Source organism: Chionomys nivalis, chromosome 9, assembly GCF_950005125.1.
Source record: "Chionomys nivalis chromosome 9, mChiNiv1.1, whole genome shotgun sequence".
Classification (NCBI taxonomy): Eukaryota; Metazoa; Chordata; class Mammalia; order Rodentia; family Cricetidae; genus Chionomys; species Chionomys nivalis.
This window is the reverse complement of record NC_080094.1, coordinates 12,694,282-12,715,379: the sequence shown is the minus strand read 5'-3', so window position 1 is coordinate 12,715,379 and position 21,098 is coordinate 12,694,282. Positions and strand designations below refer to the sequence as shown.

At 48.8% G+C, this 21,098-nt stretch overlaps 1 protein-coding gene across 19 annotated transcripts in view; it reads right to left on the bottom strand.

Moving 5' to 3' along the window:
* Positions 1-21,098, bottom strand: part of Zmynd8 (zinc finger MYND-type containing 8) — a 95,149-nt gene that overhangs the window by 35,641 nt on the left and 38,410 nt on the right. For 18 of the 19 annotated variants that reach the window (XM_057781605.1, XM_057781616.1, XM_057781617.1 and 15 more), the window contains 7 exons: positions 17,898-18,011; positions 15,188-15,280; positions 14,008-14,095; positions 12,308-12,363; positions 9,657-9,734; positions 7,960-8,075; positions 2,476-2,957 (listed from right to left, as the gene is read on the bottom strand). In XM_057781605.1, coding sequence (XP_057637588.1) covers positions 2,476-2,957; positions 7,960-8,075; positions 9,657-9,734; positions 12,308-12,363; positions 14,008-14,095; positions 15,188-15,280; positions 17,898-18,011 — 1,027 coding nt within the window. Of the gene's footprint in view, positions 1-2,475; positions 2,958-7,959; positions 8,076-9,656; positions 9,735-12,307; positions 12,364-14,007; positions 14,096-15,187; positions 15,281-17,897; positions 18,012-18,843; positions 21,068-21,098 lie in introns of all 19 variants that reach the window. The other variant, XM_057781615.1, reaches the window with a different exon arrangement.

The following is a 21,098-nucleotide window of genomic DNA, read 5'->3' as shown; positions in this document are numbered from 1 at the left end:
AAAACAGGCTAGGCCAGCTGGTGGAGGCTGAGGGACCCACCCTGATCTCCTGCCCAGCACTGGGATTACAGACGTGAACCACCACCACGCCTGACATTCAATCCGGCCCCCACGCTCACAAGACAATCAACAGACATCTTGCCGGCCTGCAAGTGAGGAATTTTCAAGTGTGCATTACCAACAAACTCACCACTACAAGAATTCTTTAAAAAATTTCGCTCACGAATGGGGGTGGGGGGAAGAGACGGAGGACTGGAACTCGATACAGACATACATGCAGGCAAAACACCCAGACACACACAAAGCCAACCTAGTCTATACAGCGAATTCCAGGCCGGTCAGGGTTACAGAGTAGAACCTAACGGAGTCTCAAAAATAAAGCAAAATGCAAAGCATGGTAAAAGCTGCAGGCGGCCAAAGGGCACCGGTCTGCATGTGATGAAAGTCTCGGGTAAAGCCACTGTCTTAATTCTGTAGATAAAGTTCCATGTACATTGGCTAGGGCATCTACCACAGCAACAGAAGGAAGCTAGAGGACAGGGACACTTGCATGTACACAAAATGAACCAGTACACAGTTGCCATTATATATATTAGAGGTGTCTCCTGTTATAGCAGCAATCTGGCCATGCTGCGTCTGCATTTGCATCAAGAATCAGCTGACCAGAAGCCCTTGCCATTCTGGTTCTGGGTTTCTGGACCTTAATGCTAGCATGCACTTGCAATCAAAAGGCCAAACACATGGGGCCACCAAGACGGCTCAGCTGGTATAAGCACTTGTCCCCCAAGCCTGATGACCTGAGTTTAATTCTTAGGTCCCATGTAGTGGCAAAAGGCGACTCCTCTGACCTCCACACAAGTGCCGTAGATATGCATGCCCACATACACACGCACACACAAATATTCTGTGAATGCCATCTGGGCAGGCATTACACACCAATGCACATGAGCAGACACAGCGGGTCACGATGAGACAGAACTCTGTGGATTTAAGGACAGCTGAGTCTACAGGGCAAGGCCCTAAATTCTCAGGCTTACGTGTGCTCCATCACAGCACAACTGGGCACCCTGGCTTCTGAAAGCTGCTTACATGGCTTTTCGCTCTATGCCAGGGTAGACTTTTCTGGCATTCTGGACGGACCCCAGCGTGATGGCAACTGTCCCTGACTGTAGGGGTCTAAATGAATGTGTATGTCCTCTTCTCCCGCCACTAGCTTCTAACTTCTGACATCGCTGCTAACAGCAGAGGGCAGGAGGGAGCAGCGGCAGGGAGTAGGCCTGCTTCGTGGTGTGGCCAGGCAGGTTTGCCACCTTAACAAGGGTCTATGGGCCCAATCTGTTCCCTGTCCCTGTGTGGCCTGCTATTTAAGCAGGGTATTTAGTATTTAGCACAGGGGAGGGCACAAAAAACTCAATAGCTTTTTTTCCCCAATATGTGCATTTATGCCTTGCACCACCTGCATGGCTGGTGTCCAAGAGGGTCACAAGAGAACATCAGAGTCCCTGAACCAGAGTTACAGGTACTTGTGAGCAGCTATGTGGATGAAGGGAACTGAATCCAGTTTCTCACCAAGCACAACCAGTGCTCTTACACATAGAGTCATCTCTCCGGCCCAATTCAATAGTTCTTAACGCATAAACTTACAGGAAAGTCAGGCTTCGGTTTTCACCAACCAACATCAATAAAGTTTTATTGAAACTCAGCTACCAATGTCCATAGCTACAGCCACGCCAAAACACAGAACCTACCCCCCCACACACACAGGAATGGGTGCAATTTGGAAGAGCCAAACAATCCTGAATGTCATCCCTTCTTTTTTGAGGGTTTTGTTTGGTTGGTTTGGTTTCAGCATTTTTGAGACAAGCTCGCATGTACTCAACAGACTGATCCTCCTGCCTCTACCTCCCAAATGCTCCCCACACAGCAATGTGCTCCCACACCCAGTCTGCTTTTCTTTTATAAGGCCGCCTTTCAGGATTAGCAAGTAAGGTTGTGTATTTTTAGGATAGGGACAAGTCTCAATGAACAAGGAATGTTGCCACAAAGTTTTAAGTCATGTATACCAGCCCAGAGATGACAGACACTAAATTAAACAGAAGCTTCTATAAAACCCTGGTTTTTGAAATGCAGGGCTTGCGCACGAACACACTTTTTATTGCGCTCTCACTTAAAGCCAATGTTTTAAAAGGGCAACTGTGGTGGGCACACTTGTAATCCCAGCACTCGAAGTTGGTGGCAGGAGGATCAATGCAAGAGGCCTCGAGCCCTGTAGGATTTCTGCCCATCTCCACCCTTTAGGAATGGCCTTTGGGAACACTTCCCTCGTGTCTGGGATCCAGTTATTCACCAAGTCCAAGTCCATCACTGTACCTCATAATGGCTGTGGTGGCCTGCCTGCTTGTGCCCACGGGTGAGGCACCGAGAACCAGAGTGCACCCAACAGCCTCCTACCCCACTCTCCCAACTGGGGCTGACCTGTGCTCTTATCAAGGAAGTCCATGGACTCTTCACTTGCGCTGAAGTGGCTGGATGGGGCCTTCTTCTCGGGGTCCTGCTCCACATCGGAGCCCGTGTGCACAGAAGAGTTCGTACTGGTGGGGGAGCGTGGCATGTCGGACAGGGAGATCCTGCGGCCTGCGCCCCCGCTCAGAAGGGGCTTGCTTAGGAGGATCTTGGGGGACGCTGTCATGTCAAAATTGAGCTTCACCTTCTCCTGTTTGTCTGTCTTCGCAGTGCCAGCGCTGGGGTTGCTGGGATCGAGCAGCATTTGGTACTGGCTATTGGGGGTGTATGGCGTCCTGAACGGGGAATAGTTAAAAACCCCAAACTTCCTCCGTATATTCTCCACGTAAACTTCCATCTCTTGCATGGCGCTGTTGAAGATACTTTTAGTCTTTTTCACAGAAAAGGGGATTTCTTTAGACATGAGGTAGCAATTATTGATGGGGACCCAGGCTCTAGGAGGGCAAAAGAGAGAGACTGAGTCAGCTTTGCTCATTCCCAGGATTGTTTATTTTTAATTTTCTTAATGCAAACCAAATTAGCCTGGCGGGCGCTTGCCAAGATTCTTAAATGTGGGTTCTCCTTTTTAAATAAAAGGCATGTTTTGAATGGTTAATGAATGATCCACTTCACAGAGGTATTAGGGATGGAACACGAACAACAAAACTTAGCCAGGACGTGAAAGCGCTCCACACTTGGCCATCTTAATCTGTCAGGCACACAATGGAGGCCTTCAAGATGGCTCAGCAGGTGAAGGCGCTGCTGCCAAGCCTAAGGCAGGCCCTGCTCTGGCAGAACCGCCGTGAGCCACCTCCCTCCAGTCGTCTTTTGGGCTTCACACATGCGCCGTGGTGCTCACACACACACATAAAGGAGTAAACAAATGAGTGTTAAAAACCAAAAATAAAAGGAGCAGCAATCCCTTCGGTTTTCTGCTGTTTGAGAGGAAGAAAACCAGTCAGAGTCCTCCACGACACATCTGAAGAGGGCATAGTTCCCGGATCTTGCTCAGCTGAACATGGACCTCCTTTCTGGTTTTTTTTTTTTTTTTTAATTACAATTCCAAATGGGACTATCCTTTATAAGTTCATATTCCTAGAAGGAGATGCAAATTTCAGATTGATCTGAGTGTCTCAGTTCTCACAATGTAGTCCAGGTTGGCCTGCAACTCAGAATCTTCCTGCCTCCGCCTCCTAAATTCCATGCCACACCTGGCAGCATGTGAGAAAAGAAACATGGGGAGCACTCTTTATAAAAAGTAGCTTTGGCTTTGGGGTGGACACGCTCCACCTGCTGCTCTCCTCTATATCGACCCCCACATTCCAGGAAGTTTTGCAGAGACCCACAAAACCAAAAGCAGTGAGGTGCTTTTCCAGAACCAGCACCCCCACCCTATCTCATGACCGCAGGACGGACTGAGAACACCCAGCCATGCTCCTGTGGACGGGGGACACCAGAACATCTTGTTAATTCTGTACTCCTAACTCCACAGTCTCAACCTCATTCAAATAGTTTTCCATGGAGACAAGGAACTCTAGGGTACCTGGATCTCAAACCTAAGTCTGGCATAAAGCCATGGGATGTGGGGGGAGCCGGGGAAAGAAGTGACGTGCACTTGTAAGAGACACACTTGCCCGGCTGTATCCACAGCGCCCACACAGGACTCTGGACCCAGCCCTCTCTGGGCTTTCTTCTACAGCATTTTACACCACCTCAACAGCTGGCACTGAATTCCTACACGTGAAGGGAAATGTTGAGTGAGAAAGGAGGCCTGAGCAAAGGCCAAGTTCAGCACAAAGCCTGGCTGCAAGTGAGAACCCCCAAACACACAGCTAGAAGTACTAGGGACACCTTCCTGCTGGAACCTGAAGACCCTCATGTCTAAGCAGGGGAAACAAGGCTGAGCAGAAGTCAAACAGCTGTAAGAAGAGACAGGGCTCGGGCTAGGTGAGGCAGAAGTGAGAGCCACCAGAGTCCCCAGGGCGGCCCCAGACACTTCCTGCCTAGGAGAATGGAACTCCAACAAAGCAAACTCAACAGTCCTGAGTCAGCACAGGGCCTTCCCAGTCAGGGGCCACAGGCCCAAGGCCCTTGCCCTGTCTGGGCCAAAACTACCTCCCACCCCCTACCCTATTCCCAAAAGCCTTAAGAGGCCTACTAGGCAAGAATAAAAGAAAAAGAGATTTTCCTCAGCACAGAAGGCCTCAGGCAGGAGCCACAGAACTGCTCTCCTTTGAGTGACCCTGGGTAAGGTATTGCCTTCCCTGGGCCTCAGTTTTCTCACCAGGAAGACTGAGGTGAAAGCAGCAACTTCAAAGAGCAGCAAAATGCCTGGTGTCTGGGAACAGGGTTTGTGTCTGCAACCCCAGCTCTCAGGACGCTGAGGCAGAAGGAGCAAAATCCAAGACTAGCTTGGCTACACAAGAATCCCCTCCTCAATTGTACAGTAGGCACATGAAGGCTAAAGAGTATTTTTCTTAAGGCTTAGCAATCATTTGGCATAAGAATTTCTATAGTTTTAGGTAATGGTACACGTGTCTAAAATCAATCAAACAATTCTTTTAAAAGATAAAAAGCATCCCGGGCGTGGTAGCTCACACCTTTAATCCCAACACTGGAGAGAAAGAGGCAGAGGCAGGCCTCTGACTTTCAGGCCAGCCTGGTCTACAGGGACAACATAGGGCTTCACAGAGAAACCCTGTCCCAAAGGGAAAAAAAGGCAGAAAAGCGCACAGAGGGAGACTTCAAGGTGTCCCATAACCGCCAGAGCCTCCATGGGTTCATTCTCCAGCCAATCAACTTGACAATCTGAATGTAGGGTTCTGGGATGTTTCTTAGCCTGACCCAGCTCGCCATTGTATGCCTAGGCTTTTGCTTTTGGCACCACTGAGTGAAGTAAGCATTCTAAGAACAACAGCTATGGCGCCTGTTATGACTCCCATGGATCCCTATACCACAATTTCAGCACATCTTAGCAAAGCAGGCTGTGGATGGGCCTTCCTGGGTTGGTTATCTAGGGTTGGGTATGATGGCACATACATTTAATCCCAGCACTCGAGGCAGAGGCAGGGGGATCTCTGTGAGTTCAAGGATAGCCAGGGTTGTTATACAGAGAAACCCTGTCTAGAAGGGGATGGGGAGAGGAGTTCCTGTCTAGGAACCAAGAATTCATTCCCCTAAGGAGAATATACACATCAGCTCCCAGACACAGGAATACCCTGGGCCTCCAAAGTGTTGGTACCATGGCACTGTGGACTGTCCACACATCCGCAGCAGGGTCACCTTGCCCAAAGTAAGCACACTAGGTGAGCACAGGCCAGAAGAGGAAACAGCAAAACACTGCAGATGCTGAGAAGGATCGTGATCTTGCAAGAGAACAGGAAAGGTCTGGCTCTCAGCCAAGACCAAGGGATATACTGTATACATACATCTAAGGCAGCAGCCTTGGCACAGAGAACAATCAATGCCTTTGAGGCCTGTGTGCCCAAGGACACCTTCATTGGCAGGCTGGCAGGACAGACACAAAAGGAACAGAGCCATGAACTCGGTTGGACCATCTGGTAAATGGGGACACGCTGGTGTGCCACACTGATGCACACCCTTGAAGGTGACTCCACAATGCTGTCCCACAGAAGAGCCTTAAACTATTAAGATATGAACACAAGCACTTAGGAGGCAGAGGCAAGTGGATCTCTGTGAGTTCGAGGCCAGCCTGGTCTACAAGAGCTAGTTCTAGGACAGGCACAAAAGCTACACAGAGAAACCTTGTCCCGAAAAACCAAAAAACAAGCAAGCAAACAAAGCTATGAACACAAAGGCTCTGTGATGGGATGTGGAGGGCACAGCCAGTCACCAGCTCCTCCTGCTACGGAAACAAAAAGCAAATCCTTGCTTTCCTCTACCCCAGGTCAAATCACAGGCACAGCCCTTCCAGAGACTCCGCCCCTCCAGCTGTCAGCCAGTACCTCACACCCAGCATTTCCTACAGCTGGGAGAGAGCCGGCCTAGCAGCTCACTTGGACAAGTATCTGCCTGCCAACAATTGCGCTGTAGCCCAAGGAAGCAAATTCCTTCAAATGAAGGAATGCTGAAATTCAGGACAGGATGGGATCGGGAGGGCCTGGGGATGGAGCTGACTTGGTAGAGGGCTTGGCTAGCAAGCAGGAAGCCCTGGGTTCTCTCAAGGAGAATGCCTGGAAGTCCAGCACTCAAGCAGAAGAAGGAAGACCAGGAGCCCAGAGTCACCTTCCAATATAAAACACATTGAGAGGAGCCTGAGCTACATGAGCCCCTGACACTCCCCCGAGAAAAAGGCAGGGGAAGGAGTCAAAACTAAAGTGTGATACCCAAAGCCAGTACCACCTCGGTGAGACAAGGGACCTGTTGGGATTTCTTTTTTCTTTTTTTTCTTTTTTTTTTTTTTTTTTTTTTTGATTTTCGAGCCAGGGTTTCTCCGTAGCTTTTTGGTTCCTGTCCTGGAACTAGACCAGGCTGGCCTCAAACTTTTTTTTTTTTTGGACTGTTGGGATTTCTGTAAGAAAATAAATCTCCTAAAATTCTTTTTCTCCTTTGATTTGTAAATCAATCAAAAATTCACAGAGTAACCGCTATTTATGATGCTGGTATCACATATTCATATATGTATATTCTGTGTGGGACACAACTTCAACTCCTATGCACTCACTCCTACATCGTCCCAGCAGAGGGGGACGGCTCTGAAGGTGCCCTGGATTCACGCAATCCTGAGTGACTCGCTGAAAGGGAACGCGTTAAGCAGCACCTCTGGCTACCCACAGTTCACAGGCAGGCAGGGCGCCAAAGCAATGGGAGCTGCTCTTAGCTGGAATGACTCCATAACTCCGTTCAGTCTGTGCGGAAAGGAAAGAAGGGGAGGGTGGGGAGGCTGGGAGGGAGGGTTCACACCTGTCAAAACATCATCATCCCCATCCCCGCCCCATCATTTCCCATTTTACATATGAAGAAAGGGGTAGGGTACTACTCCATCTAGCACTAAGAGAAGCATTTAGTGGCAATCTAGGAAACTACCTCCGGTCCCTAAAAGGCATTACTTTTAAAAGTAATTTGCACAGAGGTTTAATTCACTCCAGAAAACAAAATAAATAAATAACTGCAGGACAAACAGCAGCACCTCACACGGTCATGGAACTCATTCCGAAGCCAGATCCATCAACACAACCATGGAGGCCAGGTTCTTTCCTGAGACTCCTAAAGGGACTGAATGAAGCTCTCCCCTCACTGGGCTTAACACAGAACCATGAAATGTTTTTTGCAACACCAGTTGTGACAATAAACAGAACAACAGCCATAGTCATTACGAATAAAAGGCAGAATTTGTTTTTTAAAAACAGCAGAAATAACAGCAAGCCGGCTCCGCCACCTTTGACATCCGATGTAAATCCCCAGGCTTCCACCCGGAGTCTGTTTTTAAATTCCCACCTGTCATGTTGTCCAAAGAAACGGGCATCAACCTGCCCATCTTTGTCCCTCAGAGCTTTCGCTGGCCAGAATGGGAACCCTTTCAGTTTGGCCCAGACCAGAGGGTGCGGATTGCTCTAGAAGAAGAACAAAATGCAGAGTTGGCATTCCACTTGGCAGCGGGACACACATTAAAGTCAAGCAAGGTAAATTGAACACGAGGAGACAGGCTCTGCTGAGTAGGTTTTTGTCAACTCGGCACAAGCTAGAGTCATTTGTGGAGGGGGACGACTATAAGACTATAAATGAGAAAAAGCCTCCATCAGACTGGCCTGTAGACAAGGCTGTGGGGCATTTTCTTCATTAATGGCCGATGTGGTGGGTGGTGCCACCCCTGAGCTGGTGGTCCAGAGCTCTATAAGAAAGCAGGCTGAGCAGGCCATGAGAAACAAGCCCCCTCCACTGCTTCTACTTTGGGTCCTGCTGTGACGACCCTGGATGATGCTATAAGAAGAAATAAACCCTTTCCTTGCCAAGTTGATTTTGGCCATGGTGTTTTCACAGTGATTAGAAGGCAAAACGGCACGAGTCACGCACAAAATGAGGACAGCTGCCAGCAGGGCCCTCACACAGGTGCTCGCTGGCAGGTGTGCAGCCACGCAGAGCTGTGGAGGGCTTAACAGCTGAAAGTGAGCCTTGCACGGTGGCACTGGCCTTTAATCCCAGCACTCAGGAGGAAGAGACAGGCAGATGTCTGAGTTCTAGGGCAGTCAGGGCTACACAAAGAAATCCTGACTTATTTATAAAAAAAAAAAAAGTGTTGAAACAGTGAAAAGAATCAGGTTCAGGTCCTGGCTCTGTTCATTACCGCGTAGAGCTATGCAGGAGGCGCTCATCTGCCGGGGACTCCCCAGGGCTGGGGCTGAGCTGGTCTTTATCTCCAGAGGCTCAGAAACCTGAGCTGTGTGTTAACTGTCACTTGTCCAGTCTTGCCCTCTCCAACCCTCCGCCCTGCCTTTCTCTCATGTATACTCACTCCACCCTGCAACGTGCACCTCTGTAAAACAGCGGTTCTCAATCTCTGGGTCATGACCCCTTTGGGGGGTCAAATGGCCCTTTCACAGGGCCACGTAAGGCCATCAGAAAACACAGATATTTACATTAGGATTCATAACAGTAGCAAAATTACAGTTATGAAGTGGCAACAAAATAATTTTATGGTTGGGGGTCATCACAACATGAGGCACTGTATTAAAGGGTCGCAGCGTTAGGAAGGTTGAGAACCACTGCTTAAAATAAACATACATTGATCCAATCAATGCCCAACACTGTAAGAGAAACAAAGTCCATGAGGTCTCTCTGGAGACCCTGACAATCCTCCAGGGACGTATGTCCAAAGGTCTTCAAACAGACTGAAGCAGACTTAAGAATGACACAGAAAACTGCAGGCATGATTCTGACGTCCTGTGACCTGCATCCCACTAGCCGCATCCCACTTGAGTCAACCTAGTTACCAGGATGCTTAACTCTGGGACAAAACAGTTCAGCCCAAGAGGTTTGCCCAAGCCCAATTAGCTCCACTCTACCCTGATTTTTACAGATCATTTTATAAAATTCCACAACCTCATCTCATGAATCCCCGAAGAGGTCCCTCTTGGTATAGCCACTGAAGGCACCAGAGTTGCAGAAATGAATTAAAGGGATCGAGTCCAACTTACACAGGGTTCACAGAACCAGTTGTCTCGTTTTTGGCAAGCAGCAAGATAGCACTCTGGACATACTTCAATTTCATTCATCTGTAAGGCAAAAACACATTAGAGCGTGGAGCCCCAGAGACGGCCTCCCGTCTGGCAGCCCTCAGTAAATCCCTGGTAGTTAAGTGTTGTACTTTGATTTCAAGGTCAGATTTTCTTCTTTGGGTTTTCCTCTTGTATTAGGGGGCAGGGAGATAGCAATAGAATCTTGCCACATAGCCCAGACTGGCCTCAACGTGATCAAAAGATCCTTCTGCCTCAGCTTCCCAAATGCTGGGAACGAGAGGTTCACAGTGGTGCACACAGCACAGTTTGCTTTCTGATGTGTGTGTGTGTGTGTATGTGTGTGTGTGTGTGTGTGTTTATAGAGAGAGGGGGAGAAAAGGAAGGAGAAAAGAAGGGAGGGAGGGAGGGAGGGAGAGAGGGAGGGAGTGAAGGAAGCAAGGGAGTTTTGCCTGAATACGTATGTGCACTTTGCCTGGTATCCTTAGAAGCTAAACTGAGAAATTAACAAAAAACTTCAACAACTGCTAGGCTCCATTCAGGCCATGAGTAATCTGACCTCTGCCCACCTACAGAATCGCAGCTAGACCAATTTTGTCTGGAATCTCTCCTCTCCACCTCCCCCATTTTCCACGCTCAATCTCTACATTACTGTCAACCATGACCGCGTCAACACACTCTATTTGCGCTAATGACAACCAGAACATTCAACCACACAGTAGCTGTCCCCCATCCTTTTTAAGATGGTACCTTCGGGTAGGTGGACAGCAGGCTCAGAACCAATGGCCTCGACCTGAAGTCGCAGTCTACCTGGCACTAATCCAGAGGCTTCAGAAAAACATCACTCATGCCCCTGGGCCTGCGCCTCTTCCTAGGGAGTCACGGATGATGAATAACACAGAATCCACACAGCAGTAAACTTCACAGATTTAGTATACATCATCTAGATGTCCCGTGACATCTACAGTCAGTCATACCACCTTGACCACAACCAGACCCACCTCAACCTCCCACGCCTGGGAATTCACTCACTCCTCATCAGTGGGACAAGGACGGACTACTATCATCTCATTTTAAAGTATGGAGGAGAGAGATGAAACCCTCAAAATTCAAGTAACCTACCCCAGAGATCACAGTGGCAGAGAGACAGGGCAGGGATTTGAACCCTGGCAGCAGACTCTAAAGCCTCACCAAACTCAGTGGCTATTAGCTTCCCAGTATCAGCGGTCTTGTATTTCTCTCTGCTTCCTACCACCATGCAGGACGCAGGCATGGAACAGGTGCTGTTACATCTGCGTCTTGTAGCCCACATCGATCCCATCCCCATCCCTCCTGAGCCAGGTTAACTGGAGACAGAAGGAACTGAGTGAGCGGGGATGCGCCTCCTAACGCGCAACTCGTACTAGTCCAAAGTGAGTTCCGTCACAATTCGCTACCAACGCAATTCAGACAGGAACGACAGTGACTTGCTGCTGTCCGTGCTCACATGGAAGAAATATACATACACACACTTTTTAAATTTAGACGGGCATGAGAAAAAGCTCAGAGATTAAAAGCACATGCTGAGCTTGCTCACAACCTGGGTTCTGTTCCCAGCACCACCTCAGGAAGTCTGAAACCACATGTTAACTCCAGTTCGAAGGGAATTGCCCTCCAGTCCCCCTCAGGCATCTGTACACCTGTGATGTACATAAATACACAGGTACCCATACCCACATAAATAAAAATAAATAGGGGGCTGGAGAGATGGCTTAGCAGTTAAAACCATTGACTGCTCTTCCAGAGGACCAAGGATCAATTCCCAGCACCCACATGGCAGTCAACTGTCTGTAACTACAAGATCTGACACCCTCACAGAGCCATACCTGCAGGCAAAACACCAATGCATGTAAAATAAAAACAATTTTTTTAAATAAATAGATAAACCTTTGATAAGGTGTCGGGAAGAACACACACTGCCATACAGATCCAGCTACAGCTATTCTGGAAAGCAGTCAGGAAAGATCCACCAACTAGCAAAGCCATCCAGTCTCTTGACCATAGCACACACACATTGTTATCTGTGAATTTCATGCCTGAGAACCACACAATCAGGTTGGGGAAGGAGGGTTGAGGGGCTGCACCATCATGGCCAGGCCATGTGACAGGAGCAGTGGTACCTTTACTCCTGGTACTAAGGAGGCAGAGGCCAGCCTAATCTACATAGCAAGTTCAAAGTTAGCCTGGGCTATATGACGAGACCCTATTTAAAAAAGGGGGGGAGGGAGGAGAAGCAGACACTTTATAAGCTTGTTCCCTTAACTCAAAACTACAAACTCCTCTAAAAGGAATGAATGACTCCATGGACCGCCTCAACCCCTCAATCCCAAATGTGGAGGCAAAGGGCAAAGCTGAGAAACTGACAACAGAGAAAACTCAGGATCCCCTGTACTTGCCACAGCTTCGGGCTCAATCTCCTCCCACCCATTCCCTTTAGATCACGGGCCTGGACCACTAGGGGCCCCTCTTTCCTATTTTCCCACGCTTGAAGAGACAAGAAGCTGTACACAACTCAGAGAATGCAGAAGTCACTGTAGCCACCCATTGGGCTGCCCTGGGCAGGGTACACGTACCTCATGCTCACAGATCTTGATGACGACTTTTGCTATTTGCGTCAACTTGTGATTTCCTAAGGAGAAGGAAACTGGATTATTTCAAAAGCAAACAGCAAGCCGCCTGCCTCAGGATTACACTTGCATTAGAAAAATTTTAACCTGTTCCCCTCACCCCCACGTATATTCATCATTTAAAGGCTTAGAAAAAAAGGAGGTTTCAGGCTTCCAACACTGATTCAGATTCTGACTTTTCTATCAAGGACCAAGTTTTGTTACCGTATTACAATTGGGCAGTTGGTGTGGAATTCCCTATAGATGAAGTTAATATTTCAAAGTACTCTGACATTCTAAAGGCTATAATTAGCAGAAAGGAGCCTTATTTAACCCTATAATCTCAGAACACAATGCAAAAAGGAAAGAGTGCCTAGTGCCTTGCTAAGACTCCACCAGTAGCTGTGTAGAAAAACAGACAAGATGATTCTCACTTACTTAATGGCTAAGCATCAGGAGGAGTCCCTCCCTCTACCAGAACTCTTAGCTAATGATGTGAGCATCTGGTCCAGAGCCAGGCCTTTTTCCTTTGCATTAAAGCAGAGGTCAAGATGGCCAAAGGACTGCGTTCTCTCTGCCCTAATAGTATTTCCAGAAATTGTAAATTTGTTGGTCTGAGGAGATGGCTCAGTCAGTATTCGCGAGCCCCAAAAGCACAAGGACAGCCGGGCGGTGGTGGCGCACGCCTTTAATCCCAGCACTCGGGAGGCAGAGGCAGGCGGATCTCTGTGAGTTCGAGACCAGCCTGGTCTACAGAGCTAGTTCCAGGACAGGCTCCAAAAAACCACAGAGAAACCCTGTCTCGAAAAACCAAAAAAAAAAAAAAAAAAAAATTCCAAAAGCACAAGGACTCCACGGCCAGGCATTCCAGCCTAACTGGCTATGTCCAGACCTGGGAAGACACCATCCCAGCAGACAAGCAATAACCAAGGTAGGTGGTACCTGAGATGGAACCTGGGATAGACACTTCAGGCCTCGCCCATGCGCGCGCACACAGGTGCACACCCCACACACATGCGTCTACGAGAGTATTCACTATCCGAACCTACACACACAGCTAGGAACTAAATAAGCAGCAGTGTACAGGAAGAAACCCGTAATGGCCGCCATAAGCATCCCTGTCCTCCATTCGCCCCACTCCACTGGCCATCCTAGCTGGAACAGGTGTTAAGCTCATCCACAGGAGTCCAAGCACATTTGTCTGATCTGATAATCAGGGATCGGTATCAGGTGCGCTCCCGGTTTGTTCTGCAAGTGTTTTGAGACACGGTCCCTCACTGAACCTGCAGCTCACTGATCCGAGAGCACTGGCCAGCCTCCAGGGAGAGTCCCCTCCCTCTATACCCCCCTCCCACAGCTAGGGTGACAAACACATGCGGTGACACCTGGCTTTTCTACGGGCACTGGAAATGGAAGCCCAGATCCTCACTTTGCTGACTAATCTATGTTCTCAGCCACCTAAGCCTGGTATTATTTCCAAGATTCTTTTCCATTACATATATGGGGGAGGGGTGTACACGTGAACGCAGATGGCCGCCGAGGACAGAAGAGAGCTGTGCCATCCCTCCAGTCCATGACACCTGACTGATCTCAACAAAGGACAGGAAGACTGTGTGCCACACTCTCTGAAGCACACTCTCTTCCTTGGGAACCTCCAAGCTACTCACCCCCATTATAAATAATGCAGTTGTGAAGGATCCACTTGGCATCAGCCAGGAAGGCTTCCGTGCAGCCGTACATCTTCTTTTTTGCATTCTAGGGAGAGAAGCCAGAGAGCAGCATGACCATGGATGCTGATACAGACAGCAGTGCTAACACCCAGGTCCCCTACGCCTGTCATAGAAGCCATCGGCCGAATTAATCGGTGCTCTCTGACTCGTTTCCCAGAATGCTATTAGGTTCAAGATCTATAACCCTATAAAGTGCACCCAAGAGTCAGCACAATGACTGGAACAATCTCATCTTGAAAATGATGTCATTTATTCAGCAGCAGCATCCAATGAAGGCAACAGTTCATGGCACTGAGTATCACTACTAATAAAGTCACTGTGGTGTCACAGGCCTCTCACAACAAGCCAGGGAGGTACTTTGGACAACGTGAAGACACCAAAGCCCCGCTTGAAGCTAGAATCCAACCCTGTCGTTTTCTACTGCTTTCTCTTTCCAGCATACCATAAGGGTCTACAGAGTTTCCCAAAGTAAATGTTATGTACTGCTTTTTTGGGGAGGGGGGATTATTAATACAGACATTATGACATCATGTTCTACTTTATGGATGTCTTTGTTTTCTTACAGAATTGGGGGATCAAAGGCAAGACCCTGCGCAGGCGAAGTCACGCCAGCCCCAACCCTACCATATTTAGCTGCTGAGCTGGGAAATCTGCATGAGGGTTGTCTGCTCAAGCAAACACTTCAAGTGTGATTTTCACCATGGAATTTTAGCAAAGCTCTTCGGACATTAAAGAAACAGCCTGATGGGCAAAGGGAATTCAGTTCTAGGAAGCCCCTTTACTGCTAAACCGGAGGTTTCCAAACACGTCATTCTCTCTCCTTCCTGCTGCTCTCATTAGCGCCTCCGAAAGAAGTGAGAAGCCAATCAATCAAGTCACTAATTCTCCGAAGCTGGGACTACCGCTCTAAAGCACTGCCTGTGTGGCTCAACAATCCCCGCAATCCCCTAGGAGGAGGTCACGGAGGAGGGGCATAGAAGGCAGGATTCTATCCGAATGAAACAGAGCAGGACAGCATCAAGAAATAATCTAACTGGAGCCTGGACAGGGAACGGGATTAGCCTCAGCCGTCTCGGCACCTGTGCTACCTCGGCCAGGCCCTGTGATGGAGGCCAACCTTTTCCAAGGTACAAAGGTCCATGGGGTGGAAAATGTATTCTGCATAGTCAGGATGCTGCTCCAAGGGAACGGGCTTCTGGAAAGCGTCTGTCTGTAAGAGAAAGAGACATGCGCACACGCAAAAACCATCACTGCTATGAAGACCACGCCTGGAAAGTAAAGGATGCTGGAAACCGGACAACCTTTCACAGCTCCAGAAATAACCACACAAGATGGCCTCAAAAAGCTCAAGGTGACCCATCTTCTAACTCCACCCACTCACAGAGCCCTGGGCCCGGGTGGTTTTGTTATTTGTTCCAACTTCTGTGCGTAGCCTCTGCCTTCTTCCATTAGAGTTGACAATCACAACACTGTCCCCCACTTTGGGCCTCTAAAGGGCACTTGCTGTGCAGGCCACACCCCAGCACAAGCTGACTTGAGGATAAAATGATACTGACTCATCAAAAGAATGTCCCCTAAATGTGACCATAGGGTGTGACCTGGGGGGAAACCTACAAGTGAGATTCTGCTCCTCCCTCAAGCAGCCGGGCTGAGCAAGTTTTTGATCTTGACCCACTTAAGACATCAGCTCGAGGGGCAATGTCCATGGCAGGAATTAACTTCTCAATTTAAACATGCTAAAAAAGGGCTGGAGAGACGGCTCAGTGGTTAAGAGCACTGACTGCTCTTCCAGAGGACCCGGGTTCAGTTCCCAGCACCCACATGGCAGCTCACAACTGTCTGAAGATCCAGTTGCAGGGGATCTGACACCTTCGCACCAATGAACATAAAATAAAGTTAAATAAGCCATAAAAAAAATTTAAAAACAATAAACATGCTAAAAAGAGGTGCTGGGAGAGACGGCTCTGTGTTAAGCCTGCTTGTCCTCCACCAGAGGACTCTAGTTCGGATCCCAGCACCCAAGCTGGACAGCTCCAGGGGATCTGATGACCTTGTCTGGCCTCCTTGGGCACCTGCACACAAGTAGGGTTCACACATATGTGCACATATGCACACGCAAACCTTTAAGAAATAAAAGCACTGAATACTGTAAAATGTTAGAAAGATGGTCCAGGGCAAGGAATGCAATTCAGTGGCTGCCTAACTGCACACACACACACACACACACACACACACACACGAGCCCAAGATAACTTGACAACTATCAGTACAGACACTAGAAAGACGGCTCAGTGGTTAAGAGCACCGGCTGCTTTTGCAGAGAACCCAGGTTCAGGTCCCAGCACCCACACAATGGCTCACAGTATCTCTAACTCCAGTTCCAAAGACTTCTGAGCTTGAACGCCAGGCACACATGGTGCACATACAGGCAAAAACTCATGCACATAAAACTAAGCAAATCTCTTTAAAATATACCATGCACCAAGTGGTAGTGCCACACGCCTTTAATCCCAGCATTTGGTAGGCAGAGGCGGGTGGATCTCTGGGGCCAGCCTGGTCTACAGAGCCAGTTTCAGAACAGCCGGAGCTGTTATACAGAGACACCCAGCTGGGAAAAACAAAAACAAAAACCGCACAAAGTTGGGCTGGAGCCGCAGCACAGTGGTAGAGCATGAGAAAGGCTCTGGGTTCAATCCCCAGTATCCGCACCTCCCCTGAAAAAAAGACAACATCTCTACTGAGTTGTCTGGTCTAGATGACCCTTTTATATAGACAGGTCTTTAGCAGACACAGTTTAAAGAACTAAAAGAACCAGAAGCAACATCTCATCACATTCAACCAAAATAATAATAGTAATAATAATAAATGGCTGCTTTTGTTCTGCTTCTGTTTTTTGTGTTATCGCATTTATTTAGTGTATGCGTGTGAGCACAGACATGTGCGGGTATGTATGTGGAACTCGGAGGACAATGTAGGGGAACTGGTCCTCTACTACCATCCGGAGTCTGGGCAGCAGACTTCACAGCAAGTATCTGTACCTACTGGACCACTCGATGGCCACGTTTGTTCTTTTGAAAGAGGTTTAACGGGTGAGCCCTAACTAAGAGTCCACATTTCTGTGAACTTAGAAAACAAACTCAAAGGAATTTCACTAGCGCACAGGGTGCTTTTGTACAAACAGAAGGGGAACCCCACCCAAATTTTCCTTGAATTCATCTGTATGAAAAATGCAGTAAGGGAGTAATTTTAATGTCTTTGGGAAACGGGGGGAAGGGTTTCTGTGGGTTCAATCCCCATGACCACAAGAAAAATAAAACAAAGTATTTTCTGACATTTTCCTGAAACCGTCATGGTGAACACATGTGCTGTGGTGACAGGGGCTCTCAGGGTGCTGCTGTGAGTTGCACACCCACCTCTCCCCACTGCTCAAACAGAAGAGACCAAACCTCGCCCCACTTGCTGAAGGGCAGCATCGCCAAGTGCGCGAGTTCACTGGCTCAGTCTCACTAGGGTGAGCGAGCGGTAACTTTGCTCTCAAGAAAATCCCATGTGGGGAGGAGCAGAGGCCTTCCTTGTGATTTTGACCATTGTGATTTTGACCTCATAACTCTTCAGAACCATCCCTTACCCCATCCATCCTATGAGCAACTGTCTCCTGACTAAACTCTTCCCGGATGGCGTCTTATGTCTGGATATACAGGAAGACCCCAAGGGTATGTCAGTGTGCCTGAAAAGCAAGGCCACCGAGGAACACGTGGGGCATGGAAGGAACAGAACAGAAGCCACTGTCGCCATGATGCTGACAGCAGCAGGCATAGTCCTCTTACCCCTGGCTGCTTCATTTTCTGAATGGCAAACTTGAGCAGGTAGGACAGCTGTTCAATGGTCAGCATCGTCATGGCTTTGCTCTGTGTCTCGATGCATTCTGCTACTGTTATCTTCTACAAGTCAAAAAATCACACACACACACAGGTCTGTTAGGGGAACACATCACAGCCAATGCATCTGTTCTCCTTCTAGTTTTGTTATTGCACTCAGAAGTAAATGCAGTTCCCGTCTGAGAACGGCGATCCACGTACACTGCATCAGGAAAGGATTCAGACTTGTGAAGACGTAATGATCTGGGACCTGGCAAGATAGCAGACTGCAACCTTTGGGTCTTAAGAACTGAATATGATCCAGGAGGGGGTGGCACACGCCTTTAATCACAGCACTCGGGAGGCAGAGGCAGGAGGATCTCTGGGAGTTTGAGGCCAGCCTGGTCTACAGAGTGAGTTCCAGTCTCAAAAAGCCAGGCACCCCTCCAAAAAATTGAATCTGAAAAGAAAGGCCACAGAGAGTAGATGGAGGGAATAGCAACACAGAAGGCGTGCTCACAGCCACTGTCATATCCTCTGGGGGCCTTGAGCTACGGATGAGCAGGCTAGCATGGCCCGTTCTCAAGAACACTGCTGATGCAGGGGAATGGAACTCACTGTAGAAGAATTAAGGGAAAGGGATCAGCTAATGAGAAACACGCCTCATTCTCCATGCCCAAGAACATGAACCCACTGAGGGCATCCTATAAGAGGTAACCTCTCCTTTGTCCTTTCCTTCTTTGAAAACCATCTCAGTAATGTAGACCAGGCTGGCCCAGAACTCACTCTGTAGACCAGACTGGCCTCAAACTCACAGAGAACCAGTTACCTCTGCTTCCCATGAGCTGGGATTAAAGGTGTGCACCACCATATCCAGGCTTCCTGGTTCTTTCTCTTTCCCGTTTCTATTCCTTACCTTTCTTTCTTCTTTTCTTTCCTTCCTTCCTTCCCCTCCCATTCTCTTCTCTCTTTGGAGAAAGAATCTCGCTATGTAGCCCAGGCTGGCTTCAAACTCCTAATCCTCCTGCCTCAGCCTCCCAAGTGGGCTTACAAGTATGTGCCACCACACCCAGCTCACAATGGTCATCTCAGAAAGGACATTCCTATCAAAGAAAAGACCCAGAAAAACAAGTGGAACCAGACTGCCACAGAAGCCTCATACCAGATCTTGGGGACTCTGAGGGTTACGTGGCAACAACAACAACAACAAAAAAAAAAAAATAGCAAATCCTAAAATGTCGGGGACTCTTCTGGCCTCTCTGTGGAAGGAGAGCTGAGACATTCCCTCCAGGTAATTTGGAACCAGTTTCCATCTGTCACAGCTCAGGGGCCGACCTTCCAGTGAACTCCCAGTGTGGTTGGTTGTCAAGAAAAGGGCCAGAGTCACTCAAAAACTGATAACGGTGCAGAGCATATAAATCAACCCCATTTGATCGTCTCAGCTGCATTTCCTATTCACTCCAGGGTGGGGAGCGGGGGAAATAGGGCCCTGAATCTGAACACACAGCAAGCAGACCTGCATGCTTGGATCCCAGTTCTTTCTGGGTGCTGCAGAACCATAGTGGGCATAGAGGGCGTTGCCTACCCCCCTCTAAGCTTCTTCCTCCTTCCTGGCAGGGACTGATGGATTAGCACAGGATAGGAGTCTCAGTCAAGCTTTTTCAACAGGGGAATTGGTGAGCAATGCTGACCAAGGAGCCCAAGGGCAAATTAGCTGGAGGACACTAGGAAAAAACTCTCCCACTTAAAAAAGGAGAGGTTAGGACACGTGCTATTCTTTTAAGGAAACCATGGCCTAGGGGACAGAGAAGGGCCATCATCTTAAATGGTGAGACAGCAAACTTGGCTCCCAACAGCCTGGCAGGCCCTACTCACTGGCTACTTCCCACACAGGGTGGTCACACACTGTGGCGTCTCAGACAGCACTCATTACAAGCATCGCTTGCAAAGATGGCAGCCTATCTCAACCACACTCTATCTGGGGACTCGGACAAAGCAGGGGATGCTCAAGACAGAAGAAAACTGCTGGAGGCTCAGGGACCCACAAAACTAAGGGGAGGTAAGCTAGCTCTAAACAGGAGGGAACTGGCAGCAGAGTGTGCAAGCCTGTCTGGAGGAACCCCGAGGGAGCCGTCAGCTGGCTCTGGCTGCGACAGAGACACAAGACCCCTTCAGGGCCATCATCATTTGTTTCGAAGTCTAATTAATTTCGAGTATTTTTTCTTCTTTTTCTCCTTTCCCCACCCAAGAGTGGCAAGACGAGCGTGTTTTCCTGTATTGAGTTCCTCCTACACACACGTCTAGGTGACACGTCCCTCTCACACAGGACGCTAATCTAATCCAGTGCACGGTGGAATCCCAGAGATGCTCTATGAGATGATGTGAGCGACTGACACTTGTTTTCAGCAGTGCAGAGAGCATCAGCGAGCTGCGTGGAACAGAGGGAGCTCAGGCAGTCAGCTGCGTGACGAAATAGTTCACCCTTGCTGCTGAGGAGACGCGGGGTGGGCTACCTTCACTCTAGAACGCAGTACCGAACCTGCGGCTTCCTCTGCCCAGACGTCATGCCCTTCAGATCCTCCTCATATCTCGGTGTGACCTTCCCAGGCTTGGATTCTTAGTCCGTTTTCTCCACATTTCTTCAACCTATTTATTATAAGTAACTGTCTTTGGAGTTTTGTCCAAATAGAAACAATAATAATAAAAGGTTATCCTCCTCTCTGTCGAAAGCGCTGTTGAATCCCCAGTACCTAGCAGGCACTGGAGAAATGCTTGTTGCACGGAAGTTAACATGAGACGTCGCCACGTGGAACACACACACACACCAGAGCGGTCTTCCCAGCTGGGCTGCTGGCGAGGACTCAAAGCCGAAGGAAGGAGGGAAACACAGCCCGGGATCTTTTCAAATGGCATCGTCAACCATTACAGATCTACAAGGTCCCTTTCTAAGGCACTCACGGCAGAAGCAGCAGAGGCACAGCCGCAGGTCTGAAAGCGCTCCCAAGGCTTGTGAAGAAGCGGGGACAGGCAAGGCGACATGTCTTCCCAAGGGCTGCCCCACTGCAGCCAGCGCAGAGGCGGGTCCCCAGAGGGGGCGGCCAGGGTAGAGCAGGCAGGAGGCAAGACATTTCTCTTTCCCTCTATTTGGATTATTTGAAATTTTTAAAAAAT